Source organism: Elephas maximus, chromosome X (assembly GCF_024166365.1).
Source record: "Elephas maximus indicus isolate mEleMax1 chromosome X, mEleMax1 primary haplotype, whole genome shotgun sequence".
Classification (NCBI taxonomy): Eukaryota; Metazoa; Chordata; class Mammalia; order Proboscidea; family Elephantidae; genus Elephas; species Elephas maximus.
The window spans coordinates 5,621,118-5,638,015 of NC_064846.1; the positions used below are offsets into that span (position 1 = coordinate 5,621,118).

Genomic DNA, 16,898 nt, shown 5'->3' on the forward strand with positions numbered 1-16,898 from the left:
TTCTCTTTATGGCCGAGTAGTGTGCCACTGTATGGGTGGGCCCTGTTGTTTATCCATCACCTGGTGACGGACACGGCTTGTTTCCACCTTTTGGCTCTCGTGAACAATGCTGCAGTGAACACGGGTGTGCCTTCAGTTCTTTTGGGTAGGTACCTAAGAGTGGAATTGCTGCGTCATACAGTAACTCTCTTTTTAACTTGTTGAGACGTTGTTTTTTAAGGAAACACTTCAACATCTGGACCCTGAGAGGATTAACATTATGATTATTCCAAAACCAAGACTCCTTGTAGATCCAAAGTCTCTGCGAGGCTTTCAGACAGGGGTGGGTTATCGAACAGGCATGAGCCTGGCCTTTCCTCCTGTTTTAGTTATCTAGTGCTGCTATAACAGAAATACAAGAGATGCCTTTAACAAAGAGGAATTTATTTTCTCACAGTCCAGTGGGCTACAAGTCCAAATTCAGGTCGCCAGCTCTAGGAGAAGGCTTTCTCTGTCAGCTCTGGGGGAAGGTCCTTGTCATCAATTTTCCCCTGGTCTCGGAGCTTCTCAGCACAGGGACCCCAGGTCTAAAGGACGTGCTCCACTCCTGGTTCTTCATTCTTGGTGGTAGGAGGTCCCCCGTCTCTCTGCTTGCTTCTTTTTTATATCTCAAAAGAGATTGACTCACGAAATAACCTAATCCTGTAGATTGAGTCCTGCCTCCTTAACCTAACTGTCTCTAATCCTGCCTCACTAACATCATAGAGGTTAGGATTTACAACAATAGAATCACGTCAGATTCACAAAATGGTGGACGACCACTCAACAGGGGGAATCAGCCTAGCCAAGTTGACGTACAACTTCGGGGGACACATTTCAGTCTATAATGCCTCCCTTCTCATCCTCTCCTTCCCTTCCCTGCCCCACTGGCTCACTGTGCTCTGTCACTGGCCACCCATACCAGCCTTCCTGCTCATCTCCCTGCCACCGTCGTCGCTGCCCACCAGAGCAAGAGTTCTAGAACATACACATGGCCCTGTCATATAGCCTTCCCCTTGCTTCCAAACCCTGTGATGATCCCCACTGCCACCAGGATACAGCCCAAACTCCTGAAGATGCCGCACCAGGCCCTCCATGACCAGCCTGCCCCCAGAATGCCTGTGTGTCTAGCACCTGGACCCACCCATCCAGGCTGCTGGCATTTAGCATAAAAGGCTGTGGCTGAGACTTTTTCTCAGTCCTCCCTCCTGTGCAGGACAGCATAGGGGAGAATACCCACCCACCACCCTCCAAGCATGGTGCCTGGTGCTTTATGTGGACTCATTTTATGGTGGGTCTCTGGAACTCGGCCCCATCAGGCAGCACATCGCTGCCAGGGACACCCTTCCCATGACTGCAAACCAGGTGGCAAGATCATGGGCCAGTTATGGCTTTTCTGGTCCTTTCCTTCCCCCTCGGTATCCTAGGGTCATAGTGGTCGTTGAATAAAGTCACATGTGTAAAGCGCCCAGCCCAGTAACTGGCATACACTAGGTTGTCAAGTTGTAGTAGCTATCATTAGCCTGATCGTAATTATCATCCAAAGCTGATCTGCTCCCGTGTTAAGGATCTGACTGCATTCAACACTACACCTAACTCCTCACTTACTATCTCGGTATCTGACATTTTGCATTTACGACAATAGTAAAAAATCTACTGACTACTTTGCACATTAACGACGTATGTCTGGCAGTAATGAACGCCAAGGCGTGAGACAAGAGTAACACTGTGATGGTTAAGGCTACGCGTCAACTTGGCCATGACCCTCAGTGGCTTGGCAGTTACGTAATGATGCGATCTTACTGTTGTATAATGTTGTAGTCGTCCTCCATTGTGCAGGCTGATGTGGTTACCCCCCATTTTCACATAATGCCTATTTTCGCATAATGACCTGGTCTTTGGAAACTAACCATACTGATAAGTGAAGAGTGGATGTAGATCTGTCATGTATTTTGCACTATTTAGAAAGAACTGGTCCTTGCCTGCCAGGGTTTGGTGAGGACAAGTGCAGGGCGACATGTGCGCAGGGCCGGCCCACCAACAGAGGGAGCTGTTGCGATGGGAAGGTGCTCTTGGCTCAAGGGGGCGCTCCTCGTCTGGACAATTTTACTTCTCCACTGGTCAGCATTTCTTCAACCCTACAACTTGCTGAGTAGAGGGGGAAAATAGACTCTTGCAGTCACCGAAAAGCCTCGTTTTAACCAAAGGCACTTCAGTTCTAGTAGTGGCTCTGTTGGGCGTCCTGCTAATGCTAAAGAATTTCTGTGGACCACCTGGTCCTGCTGAGTCACCAAAGAAACTCATTCTGGAACTCCCTCTACATGATCTAAATAAAGTAGTTGATTTCAGACACTCTCTTTTATAGTCCCTTTTCCCTGTTGCTAAAACAGGTGAAATCGAAGCCACCCAATAAAGAACTCGGCAAAGAGTCGAAATGGGACAGAAATAAACAGCAGTGAGGAGGAAGGTAGTGGCAGGGGAATGCTGGCTTTGGGTAAGCACAGGGGTCTCTGTGCTTAGCATTCTAAATGAAGCCCTGAGAGCCAGAAGGAGAGCAGCTCTGGAATCTGGGCCCCGCTGCAAGGGTACCAGCTTTGTGAGAGAATGCTAATGGCACTGCCACCACTCTGGCTCCCTGCAGGCTTCAGGGCACACCTGCCGTTTCAAAAGAACATTCTCCCTCATACTTATTTTGTGTTTTGGGGAGAATTCAGTCTAGTGACAAGTGGTTGAGCCAGGGGCTTACCACCATGCAGCACAAAGTCTAAAGGGAGAGAGGAATGTAAATAAATTACAAAGAAAGGTAACACGGTGCCATGATCACCTGTTGTCATCAAGGCCTGTTGAATGTCATGTTGGAACATTCAGGACTTGGGTGAGGAGGCATGGGGAAGCCATAGCTGGTCTTTAATTTCTTTCAATCTGAGAAAATGTTACAAGGAAAAAGTATGGTGGCAGGGGCCGGGGCATTTTCCCTTCTTCAAGAGGGCACCCAGTCCTGACTGGGCACACACCCTCGTGTTGTGCTACCAGATCGCCATGCAGCTTCAGGTGTGATACCTGGTATCATGTCTTCTCCCACAACACCACCACGTAAAGTCGTTTGAAGGACAGAATCAAATGCAGTAACCCAGGATACGTTATCTCTGTGCCTTCAGCAGCAGGAGACAGAAGTGGTAAGAGTTTTAACTCTCACCCAGCAAGCAGCATCTGGGCTGATGTGTGGGAGGAACCTTCTAGAACATGAATGTAAAGAGCTGAACCCTCCAAGGTGAGGGCAGAGGGCCTGCAGCAGTATCTGCCGATACCTCCCATACACACACTTTTACAATGCCCTCTTTATTTGGAAAGATAGGCTCTTTAGAAAAGAAGGGGGAAAAAAAAAAGATACCTGAGGTCTCATTCGTGGATTCCATCGTACGTAATAGTTTGTCCATAATTCCAAATGACTCAGACTAGCAACAGGATATAATACGTGGTTTTCATAGTTCACAAAGAAGGGATTAGAAAATTCATCTAGCTGGCTATTGATATAAGACCATAAAGATATAGTCTTCGTATATATATCCTGAAAAATAAAAATGGAATACATTCAAAAATTCAATTTTCCTTCATATTGTCAAGAATTAGCATTAAATACAGAAAAGGACCTGAATGATGAAGTGCATTCATACGCTGGAAAATTCCGAAGCATTTACTGAGTACCCTTACCCCATGCCATACATGGCCTTATGCTGGAGACAGCATGAAAACACACCAGCTCCTGTCCTGGAAAAAGGTGACATCAGGCCAGTATGTCAGTGGAAGGCAGAGCCAGAACTTTCCAACAATCACAGGACGATGGGGTAACAGGATCTAGGCCCAATAATAACAAATGAATTTCTGAGCCCTGGTTGGAGATTGCTTTTGTGACCCTTAATATTAGGAGTGTGGGTAGAATTTACAGTTAAGATAAAATTCTTCACTGGAATATCGTGGCCAGCTAGGGAAAAACGTGACAGGGTTGTAGGCTGAGGAAGCTTTATAGAGAGAGGTATATATATCACTAAGTCACATCCCAGCAACACACAATCTTACAACACACTGTTTAGAAACACTATCTGTTTGAATTGCTCATCTGAAAGAAAACACCCAAACCCACAGGTCTGGTGGGACGGATACACATTGAACATGGACCAAGCACAATGGCAAAGTCAAAATGAGAAAATGGTGAGGCCAGGAGATATTTCCTACCAATCTGTTCACAAGTCAGCTTGTGTCCTCACAAGCTATCTAAACACCGGACATTCAATTATGACCTTTTCATTTTATATACGTATATACATATACACATATATTGTATTTATAAGAGCAAAAACCAGTAATAATTCCAAGGACTCGGAATAAATAAAACAATCACGAAAAAGAACAAAGTTGGAGGACTCACACTTCCTGATTTCAGAACTTAACTATAAAGCAAAGCAAAAGTAAAGTAATCCAAACGATGTGGTATTGGCATAAGGATAGACATAGAGATTAATGGAACAGAATTGAGAGTCCAGAAATAAATGCTTACATTTACGGTCTACTGATTTTCAACAGTAGCGCCAAGCCCATTCTTTCCACAAAGAACAGTCTTTTCAACAAACAGGGCTGGGTCCCAGTGGCCACCCCCACTGCCCATAAAGTTAAGGGCTTGTTCCAGAGAGCCTCTAAGGTTAGACACACTTGGGGCTGGTAAAACCCCGAGAGAGCACTGAGCCCATCCCTCCATTCAGACAGCACCAAGCCTAGAACCCAGGCCCTCCGAGGTCAGTCTTCTTTCTACAATGGCACTTAGTGGGAAAGGCACCTGAGAAAAAGGGAGAGCAACAGACAGAGATACAATACGCTCACCTCTTTGAATCGCTGTTGTTCACAATTGCACAAAAAAGTCCCAAAGAGACAGCTATAAAGGTGATCCAAGATTGTGATCAAGAATAGTTCATTAAACTCGAACGCTGAAGGAAACTTCAATGGAGAGAAAAAAACGGTTTAGTCATGAAACCGCCAAGGACAGGTTCCCAGGGAATGCTGAGGCTGCTGGCCCAGAGCCGCCCTCAGAGAGCCCTGGTCTAGACAGCCGATCCTCAAACTCATCTGCACAGCAGAACACCTGGGAGGCCTGGAATCACTGCATGGCTTCGACACCCTTCTGGCTGGTTCCCTTCCACGGGACTGCGGCAGCACAGCCTGGAGCTGCTGCTGACTAGGAAGGGGTGGGCCCGGACCCTGGCTCTCGCTCCCGACTCACTCTTCTGCAGCTGCCCTCAGCCGGGCAACACCAAATGCTTGGGGAAAACTACTCCTTTTGGCCACTTCTCTCCCTCTGGTTCCAGGTCCGTTCCCCCGGCACTATCTCCTGCAGTGAGGATAAGGCCCAAAAGTCAGGTTTAAATGTACAGGCCTTATGGGCAGCTCTGAACTGCAGCCATCTGCCGACTAGCTCAGGGAAGAGGGGCCCCTGCAGGGCCCCTTGGTTTTTCAGGGCTCTATGATTGGGGTAGGAGTCCTGGTGGCACAGTGGTTAAGCACTTGGCTGCTAACGTTAAGGTTGATGGTTCAAACCCACCAGCCGCTTCATAGGAGAAAGCTGTGGCAGTCTGCTTCTGTAAAGTTTACAGCCTTGGAAACCCTTTGAGGCAATTCTACTCTGTCCTCTAGGGATGCTATGAGTTGGAATCGATTCCATGGCAGTGGGTTTGGTTTGGGAACTGAGCACCAGCTGATGACAAATTTCTATGCAGCCATGAGTCTCGGCCGTCCATCTGCCTCAGCGACCCTGGGCAGGAGCAGCTATGGCCTGCGGCAGGATGCGGATCCTCCCGGACTGGCTGGGTGAATCCCATTTGCTAGCAGTCAGTTGCAGGCCCATGTGTAACACCTGCTGACTCAGCAGGGGACCGCGGTCTGCACAGCTGGAGGGCAAGACGACTGGCAGGACCTTATGCAGAAGAAAGGTAACATCTGGTGTGACATTGGTTGTTTCTAATTTTCTGCTTGTATTTGCAAGTGAAGAGAACTGAACGGAGCTAAATAACGGAGGGGGTCATAGTTTACACACAGACACAGGAATTCATTTTGAATGAAAGTGCAGCAAAAGGTTACCTGGTTTTCAATTTTGAGATAAAATATGTTTGACTCAGGCTACACAAGTCAGAAACCAGTTTAATTATGTCTGAGGCAATGACACTGGAACGGACCCGAATTTTTAAAATTTGGGTGAATCAGAACCATAACTAGAACAGGAAAAATTACAGGTCAAAGCCCTGCTAAAAACTTAATCTCCCTCATAGAAAACAAGGGCAGCATACGTATTGCATAGCAACCAAATCTCTTGCTATGGGATTTTGCAGAGTCAGAAACAGCGGTGACCCACTCAAAATGGAGGCCGACCGTGCCCCTCTGATTGTGCGTCACTCTCCTCAGGCCCAGCAATAATCCAACTGCACGCATCAGGCTCCTGAAAAGGATCACTATGCCTCTTCTGAGTCTCCCTTTCTGGTTATGATTCCAGACCACCCAAATTTTAAAAAATTCAGGTCTGTCCCGGTTTCGCTTCCTTGGCCATGACTGAACTGGTTCGAACTGGTTTGAAGCCCTGGCAGAAACACCCTGGGGATCTCTTACCTGTCTTGTCATTTGCCAAACACAGTCAATAAACTGAAGAAATATAGGGGATCTGTCCGCATCAGCGTGGTTGTCATCGCCGTGGCCCACTCGCTGAAAAGAAACAAAAGGTGACACAGCTGCCCAACACAGCGAATGTAATTAATGGCACTGACTCGTGCCCTTACAAATGGTTAAATGGCAGATATTTAGTTATATATATATATTTTTTTCCACAATAAAACAATTTTTTTATTGAATTAAATTGACTTCCATTACTTTTAGGAAACAAAAGTTCAGTCTACTCTATTTTTACATACTGCTTTCTAATTTCTCTTTAATATAGTTGAGCTCAAGAAGTTACAGGCAGTTGGCCAGCAAACTTTTCAGTTCAAACGATGGGCACTGGCACCACAGGTGCAAAGCGTCACAGCACATTCTGAATGCCGTTTTTCTCCAAAAGTGTAAAAACCTTTTTTTTTCCCTTTTTCAGAAATGTCGGAAGTCTGAGAGTCAAAATAATGGTAACAATGTACAAGTTTTAACTAATTCTACGGGAGTCAGAACACCAAAAGCTCCCTCTTGCAATGATAATGAGGGGAGTCCCTACTCCAGGAGCCCAGTATTGTGCTTCACCCCTTTTGACGTTTTATAATGTATTAATGGATTCATGCTAACAGGTATGAAGCCCATAAACAGGACTGACAAAACACTGTTAAGTGTCACAAGTAAAATCAATAAAACAGCTAAAGAGTGAGCATTCTAAGCGAAGGCTTCAAATAATTAAAAAAAAAATTTTTTTTTAATAATACGACTAAAAAAAAAAAAAAGAATGAGGAAGAAAAACCACTATGAAAATATAACATGATCACCACAAAACGAATAGGAAATGCTGAATCTATGAAAACTGCCCCACCCAGAAAGACATAAAAAAAGAGGGAGAAATGGCTAAGTCACTTGAGGGTAATAGCGCACTGCCTCATTTCTATACGTCCCCTCTGTAAAATGATGCGTCAGACTGACTCTTACCTATTTAAGGTGCCTAGAGAAGTTTTGGAAACCGTGGTGGCATAGTGATTAAGAGCTACGGCTGCTAACCAAAAGGTCAGCAGTTCAAATCCACCAGGCACTCCTTGGAAACTCTGTAAGGCAGTTGTACTCTGTCCTATGGAGTCACCTAGAGAAGTTGTGCACAGACAGCTCACAACTGAGGAATCATTCATTCTTTTACCAGACATTTATCGAGCTCCTATGGTTTGTGACCCTCAGAATTCCAAGCATTTTCTTGGTGTCTTGCAAAGGCCAGGCCCTTGGCTAAGTATCTGGGCTACAAAGACAAATGAGCCAGTACCTGGTTCCACGAGTAATTCATTTGTGGTCTCAGGAAGAGAGAAAGACTTGTAAATACTAAAGGCAGCAAAGTGTTCCGAGGGCTTCCAGGTCTGCGGTAGGTGTGGTGGGGCAGGAAAGGACAAGGGTGGAGGAAACAAATGTGGAGGGAAAGCCACACAAGTCCGAGTCTTGGAGAAGGTCTCACTTGAGATAAACCTTGAAGGACAAGGAAGTGCCTGCTTTCCAGGTGGGACAGCATGAAAACACGCCATGGTGCAGAATACTAGGGGAACCATCAGTAGCTGGGTAGGGATGGGCAAGGGGAGGGAGGTGAGAGATGAGGCTGGCGAGGTGGGCCAGGGCCAGATCACCTAGGGCCTTGCATGCCACACTGAGGAGTTTACAAATAAATGCAGGCCTCCGGAAGGCCCTGAGGGGTTTACACCAGGCAGCGGCAGCATCAGACTTGCTTTTGGGAACACTCCATGTGGTGACAGTGGGAAGACGGATTGGAAGGGGACAGGCAGCAGTGACTAATTAGCAGACTGCCACGACAGCCCAGAGGGAGGTGACGAGGATTGAATTACAGGGATGTCAGTGGTGATGGAGAGGAGGCGACAGATTTGAAAGCTTGTTTGGAGGCAGAATTGACAAGACTTGGCCACTGATTATCCACGCGGTGTGAGGGTTTGGCAGCTGGGTTTGTCATTCAGAGCGGGAAAGGTGGAGTTCAGGACCAGGAGTGTTGGGGGAGAATAAGTTCAGCTCTGGATATGCTCTGTGTGAGGTGCCCGGTTCCAGCAGGCAGGGACAGGGAAGAGTCTTGAGCACAGGGGTTAGGCCTAGACATACAGAGTTGGCTTTGTGACAATCCAGGAAGGGAGCAGGGAAAAGGACACAGACACATTCTCAAAAAACATTACCAGGAGTAAACAGAGACTAGGTACCATCTGTCAGGTAATAAGAAAATGGCCCGGGCATGGTGCCATGCACTTTACTTGAATTATATCCTATCTTAATCCTCCCAAGATCCACAAAGCATGGATTTTTGTTATCCTTATTGTACAGATGAGGAGACAGGCTCAGAGAGGTCAAGTAACTTGCCCGGGGTCACACAGCTGATAAGAGGAGGAGCAAGGATTTGAACCAAGTCTGTCCACCACCAACAAAGGAGCCCAAGAAGCCATCAGCAAAGAGAGTGGTGGGGGGCCTGGACGCAAAAGGAGAGTTTCAGGAAGGGCATGGATTCACCCTGGGTCATACTGCCCCACAGGTCATCTCCCCTCATTCACTGAAGCTTTTACATCTTCTTTTTGTGTTTTTATGGCTGAATAATATTCTATTGTACGGACAGACCACATTTTGTTTATCCACTCATCTACCAATGGACTTTTTTTTTTAACTCCCCATTCCTCCCTCCCCCACCCCTTGGTAACTACTAATCTCAGAGTGGTTTTTAACATGCAGACCTTTGGAAGGAACATAGCCAAAAGCAGTGATCTTTTCCTTCATGGCATCTTCCGCTGCTGTTATGCTGAAAAAAAAAAAAAGTCCCTCCCCACCCACTAACAAGAAAGAGTTTAAACTCTGGTTTGTGCACTCATTCACATTCTTTCATCTGAAATTCTATTTGGGACCTGGCATTTGGTCAAGAGCTGCTGTATCATTTCCAAACATTTAACCAATTATGCCGGCATCATTTACTGAACGATTCTTCCTCTCCCCATGAATCTGTGTTGACACATTTATTATTCACTAACTCCTTATGCTTATCGGGGCTGGTTTCTGGAGGCTCTATTCTGCAGCACTGATTCATCTACCCATCAGAAGATCTCCTCTGGGAAGCCTGCTCTGACTGCCCTGCACTGCCCTGTTCTGAGGCAGAGGCCCCACCCTCCAACGATGCTGCCACCACAGGTCACCTGTCTGTTCTTCTAGACCTGGAGAGCACCCTTACTGAGGGCCCCTGATGAGCCAGGAGTGCTCCTAGGCCTATGCCTTTCACATTTTTCACCCCGGGCCTAGCAAGGTGCCTGACACATAGCAGGTTCTCAATAATGTTCACCTCTTGACTGACTAAATGATTGACTGACTAAAGGAATCAACAAATCACCTGAGTGAGAGAGCGCTAGGTTCTAAATTCAGTGGACAACAAGATATTTACCTGGTAGAATCATTGGAATCGGTGGCGAGTGATTGTTATAGATGATTATGTAAAAAAAGGGGGGTCAAGGCTGGTTCTAACACAGGCTGGGAGAGCTGAGGAGGTGCTGGCTGTCATTTGAGAAGGCACATACAAAAGGAAGTGATACAGGAAGAAGGAGCACTGGCTTCATTTTGGCCCTGCTAAGTTGAGGTTGGCTGTGTTATACCCCATGGTGCTAACGAGAAGTAGGAAATGAGCTCAGGAGCATGGATGCTGTAGAATCAGATCACGGGTTGGGAGTCACTGCCTCACAGGTGGTGACTGAGGACAGGAATGCTTCAGTTCCCGAGGGAGAACATCAGTGGGAAGGGAAGAGGGTCAGGGCAGAGCCGGGGTAACAGCAGCATTTGGGGCTGGGTGGAGACTCGGCATGAGGAGTCAGGGAGGAGAGCCAGACTTGGAGACAGCAGAGATGGCCAGGGGCAAACACCTCTTTCTCCTCCCCACTGGGAACAGCCTTTGCTGGGGGAGCAGGGATGCTGCTACAAAATACGCCCTAGCTGCCCCATTTAAACTTAACCCTTCAAGAAACTGAAAACTCGTGATAAAGACAGTTCTGGGAAAAGTTTAAACAATGAGATAAGCTGTAGCTAGCCTACAGAATGCAGACACACAAACTTTATAAACCAATCCAAGCCACCTCCTGCCAATTAAGTGAATGACAACCAACCATGTTAAATCTGCCTCTTGGGAGCTCCTTTAACAGCTTATACTGTGTATAAGCTTATCACAATTGGGATGTGACCAGCTCATCTCTTCAGAGGGGTGCTCCCTGTTTGAGAACAGTTTTTTCTGCCCAATAAAACCTTTTAACTCCAACTGACCTATTGATCAGATTTTTTTTTTTCTATTTCAACGATACTAATGTTTAAAAATAATAACTGGAGCGAAAATGCAGCCAGCACTGACCATGGAGCAAGCTCTGTCCTCAGTCCTTGGCACACCTACAGTCATTTTACCCTTACGACACCCCATTTCAGAGATGAGGGTATTGAGGCCCAGGAAGGCGAAGCAATGTGTCCAAGGACCTGACGGAGCTCCTAAAGCACCTGTGGACTTGCCCCTTCTTTCTTCCCTGGGAGTGGGGCACAGCCAGTACACCTGGAGCCCCCGCAGCTGGATCCCCGAAGTACTCATCTGCCCCAGCCTCCTGCTTCTTCAGTCAAGTCTGAGTGGGAATGGGACTTCTAGGAGTATTCAAATTCAGGCAAATCCTAAACAGCTCGAGTGCCCGGGTAGACCAGGAATTAGCTGCCATTTATACTAAAGTGGAAACCCTGGTGGTGTAGTGGTTAAGAGCTCAGGCTGTTAACCAAAAGGTTGGCAGTTTGAATCCACCAGGCGCTCCTTGGAAACTCCATGAGGCAGTTCTGCTCTGTCCTATAGGGTCGCTATGAGTCAGAACAGACTCGATGGCAGCGGGTTTATACTAAAATACCAAACTGCAGCCCAAGAATGCCGTACCAGACAACCCAACAATTCCACTCCCAGGTATATACCCAAGAGAACTGGAAACAGGTGTTCAAACAAAAACTTGTACACCAATGTTCATCGTAGCACTATTCACAGTAGCCAAAAGATGGAAACAACCCAAATGTCCATCAACTGATGAATGGATAAATAAAATGTGGTCCAGCCATACAATGGAATATTCCACCCATCAAACCAAACCCACTGCCCTCGAGTCAATTCTGACTCATAGCGACCCCATAGGATTTCCGAGGCTGTAAATCTCTTCAGAAGCAGACTGCCACATCTTTCTGCCGGAGAGTGATCGACTGCTTTAACCACTGCGCCACCAGGGCTCCGTCATTCAGCCATAAAAAAGAATGAAGTTCTGATATACGCTACAGTGTGGACGGTCCAGACACCAAAGGTCACATGTCACGTGGTGAATTTACATGAGCTATCTAGGGATAGGCAAACCTATAGAGACAGAAAGTCGGTTAGTGGTTACCAGGGACCAGGAGAAAGGGGGCTGGGGAGTGACTGTTAACGAGTAAGGGGTTTCCTTTTTGGGTGATGAAAATGTTCTGGTGGTTGCACAGTGCTGTGAATTTACTAAATGCCTCTGAATGGTTCACTTTCAAATGGTTAACTCTATGTTATGTGAACTTCACCTACTTTTTTTTTTTTTTTTTATATAAAGGCAATAACTGTACCAAAAAAAAAAAGGAAGAAAGAAAAGAATGCCCTACCAGGAACATGTAACACTTAGGTCCATAGTAGTCTATTATGTCAATTCAGGTCCGATTGAAAGCAGGAAGCACGTGCATGCGTGCATGTGCACGTATTACATATTACACAAGACACACACAGATATGATGGAACAGAACAGTCAAGCAAGAACCTAACCATCTCAACTTACCAGTGCAAACCTATGTCCAAAGCTTATCCACTCCTTTTCTATGAGAGCTTCGAATCCTTTAATGGTCCGGTAATAGCTATCCAACATCAGCATGGCCAGGGACGTGAGCTGGGCTGTTCGGTCCCAACCGTCGCTGCAGTGCACCACCACCGACGTTTTCCCAGACTCTATTTTATCGGCAATTCTGACTGCCCCAGCAAGAAGCGTCTTGGGGAAAGAAGGCATGTTGTACATTGAATTTCTATTACAACATAAAATAATTCTGGGGAGAACTTTGGAAGCTCAGGTTGATAAAATCATGTCATGCAATAAACTGAAACTCACAGGAAACGTTAGCATCACTTACTCAAAACTTACAGTAAACATGGTCCTTTAATAAAAGGCCACAACAGTGTTTTAAAACCTGATCTGGGTTAAGTAGATCTCATCTTTTTTCTCTCTCAAAAAAGCCCCCACAGACTCCTGCCCCTGGAAACTAAGACAGGTTGAGTATGCAGCAAAGACGTGAGCATTTGGCACACTGAGAGATCGCTTGGCTATCTCTCTATGGTGCAAAGAGACTCCTTCGCATGAAAGCACTAGAAAGAAGGGATCACTTTACCCTTATATACTCAAGCCAGTGCGTCCCGTCCACATTGGACAGCCACCGGGCCTCATCGATGGACGGGTAAACGATCTCCTTTAGTTTCCGGAGTGACTCTCTCATCACGTGAATGTTGTGGATTTCCAAGAACACAAGCTCAGCGTTTGGGTAAGCGCTTTCACTTTCATATCCTCCACCCTTTGCCTGTTAAAAACCAGAGATATAGATGACATCACCGAGAGTTAACTTTTGTATTCTTCCTAGTGTTACCAGCTATGGACTTTAAAAAAAAAAATGAATCTGTTAATATGCCTCCTACATCCACCATCACCCACTGTCAGTTTTCAACATTAACAACTGGATTTTACTCACGGAGAGTTAGGCCTAAAAAGGTTAGGTCTGTTAGTGCCATCTGCCTGAACAGGAGAAGTTGCATGCCAAAGAATTTCTGTAATTAAATAATTCACGAGTTCCCAACAGATTGATTTAAAATGTAACAAAAGGGAGCTATGGCTCACCTCTTCGTGTTCTTATAACAAAATCTTGCCTGTAAGTAGCTTATATTTTATAGAGGCTGACATTCAAAACACATCTGTGTCAAAGATGGGAAGACACTGGAAGTCTCGGGCACTGCTGAAAGACTGTAAATTGGCACAGCTGCTGTGGACAGCTGTCTGGCAGCTCCTCAAAGAGTTAAACATAGAATTACCATGTAACCCAGGAGTTCCACTCCTAGGTACAGACCCAAGAGAAATGAAAGCAGAAGCTCAAACAGATACTTGTACGCCAATGTTCGTTGCAGTATTATTCATGATAGCCAAAAGGCGAAAACCACCCAAGTATGTACCAGTGGGGCACTGGATAAACACACTGTGGTCCGGCCGCCCAAACGGAGTAGTATTCAGCCATAAGGAGAAATGAAGTTCTGATACATGCTACAACATGAGTAAACCTTGAAAACGTGATGCTGAGTGACGTAAGTCAAATATAAAAGGGCAAATGTCACATGATCCCACTTATGTGGAATATCTAGAACAGGAAATGCACACAGACCAAAGCCTGGAGGTGGTTACCAGGGGCTGGGGGGAGAGGGGAGTGGGGAGTTATTTCCTAGGGAGTACCGAGCTTCCCTTTGGGGTGGTGAGGCACTTTGGGAAATAGATAGTGGTGATGGAGGTTTCGGAATTGTACACTTTAAAATGGTGTTTTAAGTGATGTGAATTCTACCTCAATTAAAAAAAATAAAAAACCAAACGCACCTGTGAGACTCCACTTACCGAGTGAACAGTACTGCTAGCCCTGAGCTAAGCGCCCAACAGCTAGTCTGAAATCAGGGGCACCTGAGGCCATCCTTTGGCTGGCTGCTTCCCAGGGGGTACTTGGGCTTCTTTTTACCCCAGAAGGCTGGGGAGGGCCCTGCTGGCACTACTATAAGCTTAGTCGTGGAGCCTTGGGGGCGGGTGGGTAACAGTGTCCAATATCACTAACTTCTCTCCAGGCCCTGCTTTATTCCCACAAAGTCCGGCCACCACGTGCTTGTCTTCTCTGAGCCGTGCCCCCCCACCCCATTCCTGCCAGGACATAAGTGGGGTGTCCTTCCCACCCCCTTCCCCTTCTTCTGCCTCAAGACCTCCAGGTACCTGTTCTCTCTGTGTGTCGTGTTACGGAGTAGGTATTCACATTCGTTTTATTCCATAACTCCATTTTCTAATTACTATTGGTCCTTACCTTTAGTAAATTTCCAGATAACAAAATGTCTTTAAATATGTTTGTCTGGTTAACACCAACAGGGAGGGCTAGCTGTGGGCCCCTCGAACAGACTCTCACTTTAGGGGGCGAGGATCCAAACCGTGTGATGGTTTACTAGCAGGACATAAGAAAACAGGCACTGTTTCTGCAATGCTATTGACAACGCACCTTGTTGGTGTCAGCGACACTGTTTTGCCGGGCATCAAAGATGATAAGTTTGTGTGACTGTGCGTTAGCATCCATTATTGTTTGCAAGTATTTTTCATCTTCTTTGCAGCGCTTATCATTTGGACCCACAAGTGGCTGGCTGCAACGGGTAATCGTTGCCTGACTTTCTGGATGAATCCATGACAACACCTAGTATTTTTACCCAACAAATATTAGTAGAGTTCCTGAAACAGCACCTATTCTAACGATTAGGTCGTAGAAACAAGTTCCCTGCTCACACACAGCCTCTCCTGCATACTGTCCCCAAGGTTGAGAGGGCTGGGCCAATCACAACATTGAAATAGCTGGGGAACTAACTACATTCCGGGTCAGGTTGAAACAAGCCTGACTAGACGAGCTCTAAAAATCCCCTTCCACCTCTAAAACATGATGACTCGAAGTACCGCAAAAAGTAATTCTAGCCCCATTCATACTTGATTGACTAGTTTTACGTTCTCTTCTCACGTAGAAACACCTTCATATTCTTAAGGATGCCATGTATGGCAGAGTGAGGACAATCTGTGACTGTGCCTCAAAGCCTCCCATCTTCCTCCAGCGGCCAAGTGACTCAGGCTTACACCAGATGCAAACCGTGGGCTCACCAATGTTCACTCCCTGCAGGCTTCTCTGTTCTTTTCTGGAATGGCATCCCTCCCACACAGCAACGACATCCCACTCAGCATCTAAGAGAGACTATACTTTCTCTACGATGACTACTTGAAGCCAGGGATGTGGACTGTTAATGAAATAGCATGCTAACTCTTCCTTACTACTCCTTTGCTATTCTCTACTACATTTTAAGGACAGAACTTTCTAGCCAGGTGTAAGAATTTTAAGTTAGCCTTGTACTTAGTAATATGAATTCATATGAAGGGAAGCCACAGCAAACAGAATGTTTATATAATTAGGTAGTTCCTGAGTATCAAAGATACGTTCATGTTTTTAAGCCAATTTGTTTACTTTTCATTTTGTTCACTAGGTTCTTTTCTGTTTTGCATCTTTCCATGTTAAATCTAATACAGTGGATGTTTATATCTAAGTGACAATGTTTGTTACTTACAGGGACTCTGCCTTTTGCTCGAAAGGCTGCCACTTTTGAAAGGTCGTCATCTTTGACACTAGTTGGCACAACAATGATGGCAGGGTAGGTGTCGCAAAGCTCATAATTACTGTTTATTTTGGATATTTTCCAACTCTCATTGGGCAAACCCTGTGAAGTGTCAGAGAAGAAGGGAGGAGGAAGATATATTTTTAGACTTTCAAAAGTACAAAGAAGGAACCACACCCATTTCTTATTTTCAACTAAAATCCATTTAAAATGTGTTGTTCATGGTTACTTAAAAGTTTAAAAGTACACTTTTCTAATATAACCTGTTTCCTAAGTCATTTCTAAAAATCTAATGAAGCTTAAGACTTTCCAAACCCACTGCAACCCACTGCCGTCGAGTCCAGACCACAGTAAAAAGTGAAAATTATACACTAGAAATTGAGTCCTATACATTCTGTATCTTCTTTTCTACATACGAATGAACACAGTGTTGTTTTAAGGATAAGAATGAAAATACACAGGAAAGTCCTTTAGAAAAAATGGACATTTCTTACAAATGTCTAAAATAAGTAATATAAAATACTACATCAAATATAAGGTTGAGACAAAGATGAAATGTCATGAAAAATAATATCTTGTGATAACTTGAAACTGACAACATATTAATGAGGTCCTAGATAGAGGCACGCTATGTCAGACTGATTTGATTTAGGCAGCCCTGGTAGTGGCGTAGTAGTTAAGCACTACAGCTGCTAATCAA

General features: G+C 45.5%; 1 protein-coding gene across 2 annotated transcripts in view; it reads right to left on the reverse strand.

The window, feature by feature from the left end:
* MTMR1 (myotubularin related protein 1) overlaps positions 1 to 16,898 on the reverse strand; it is a 57,086-nt gene that overhangs the window by 2,506 nt on the left and 37,682 nt on the right. For both annotated transcript variants that reach the window (XM_049873411.1, XM_049873410.1), the window contains 7 exons: positions 16,151 to 16,300; positions 15,052 to 15,240; positions 13,153 to 13,338; positions 12,552 to 12,758; positions 6,667 to 6,759; positions 4,894 to 5,007; positions 3,410 to 3,586 (listed from right to left, as the gene is read on the reverse strand). In XM_049873411.1, the coding sequence (XP_049729368.1) occupies positions 3,410 to 3,586; positions 4,894 to 5,007; positions 6,667 to 6,759; positions 12,552 to 12,758; positions 13,153 to 13,338; positions 15,052 to 15,240; positions 16,151 to 16,300 (1,116 nt within the window). The remainder of the gene's footprint in view (positions 1 to 3,409; positions 3,587 to 4,893; positions 5,008 to 6,666; positions 6,760 to 12,551; positions 12,759 to 13,152; positions 13,339 to 15,051; positions 15,241 to 16,150; positions 16,301 to 16,898) is intronic.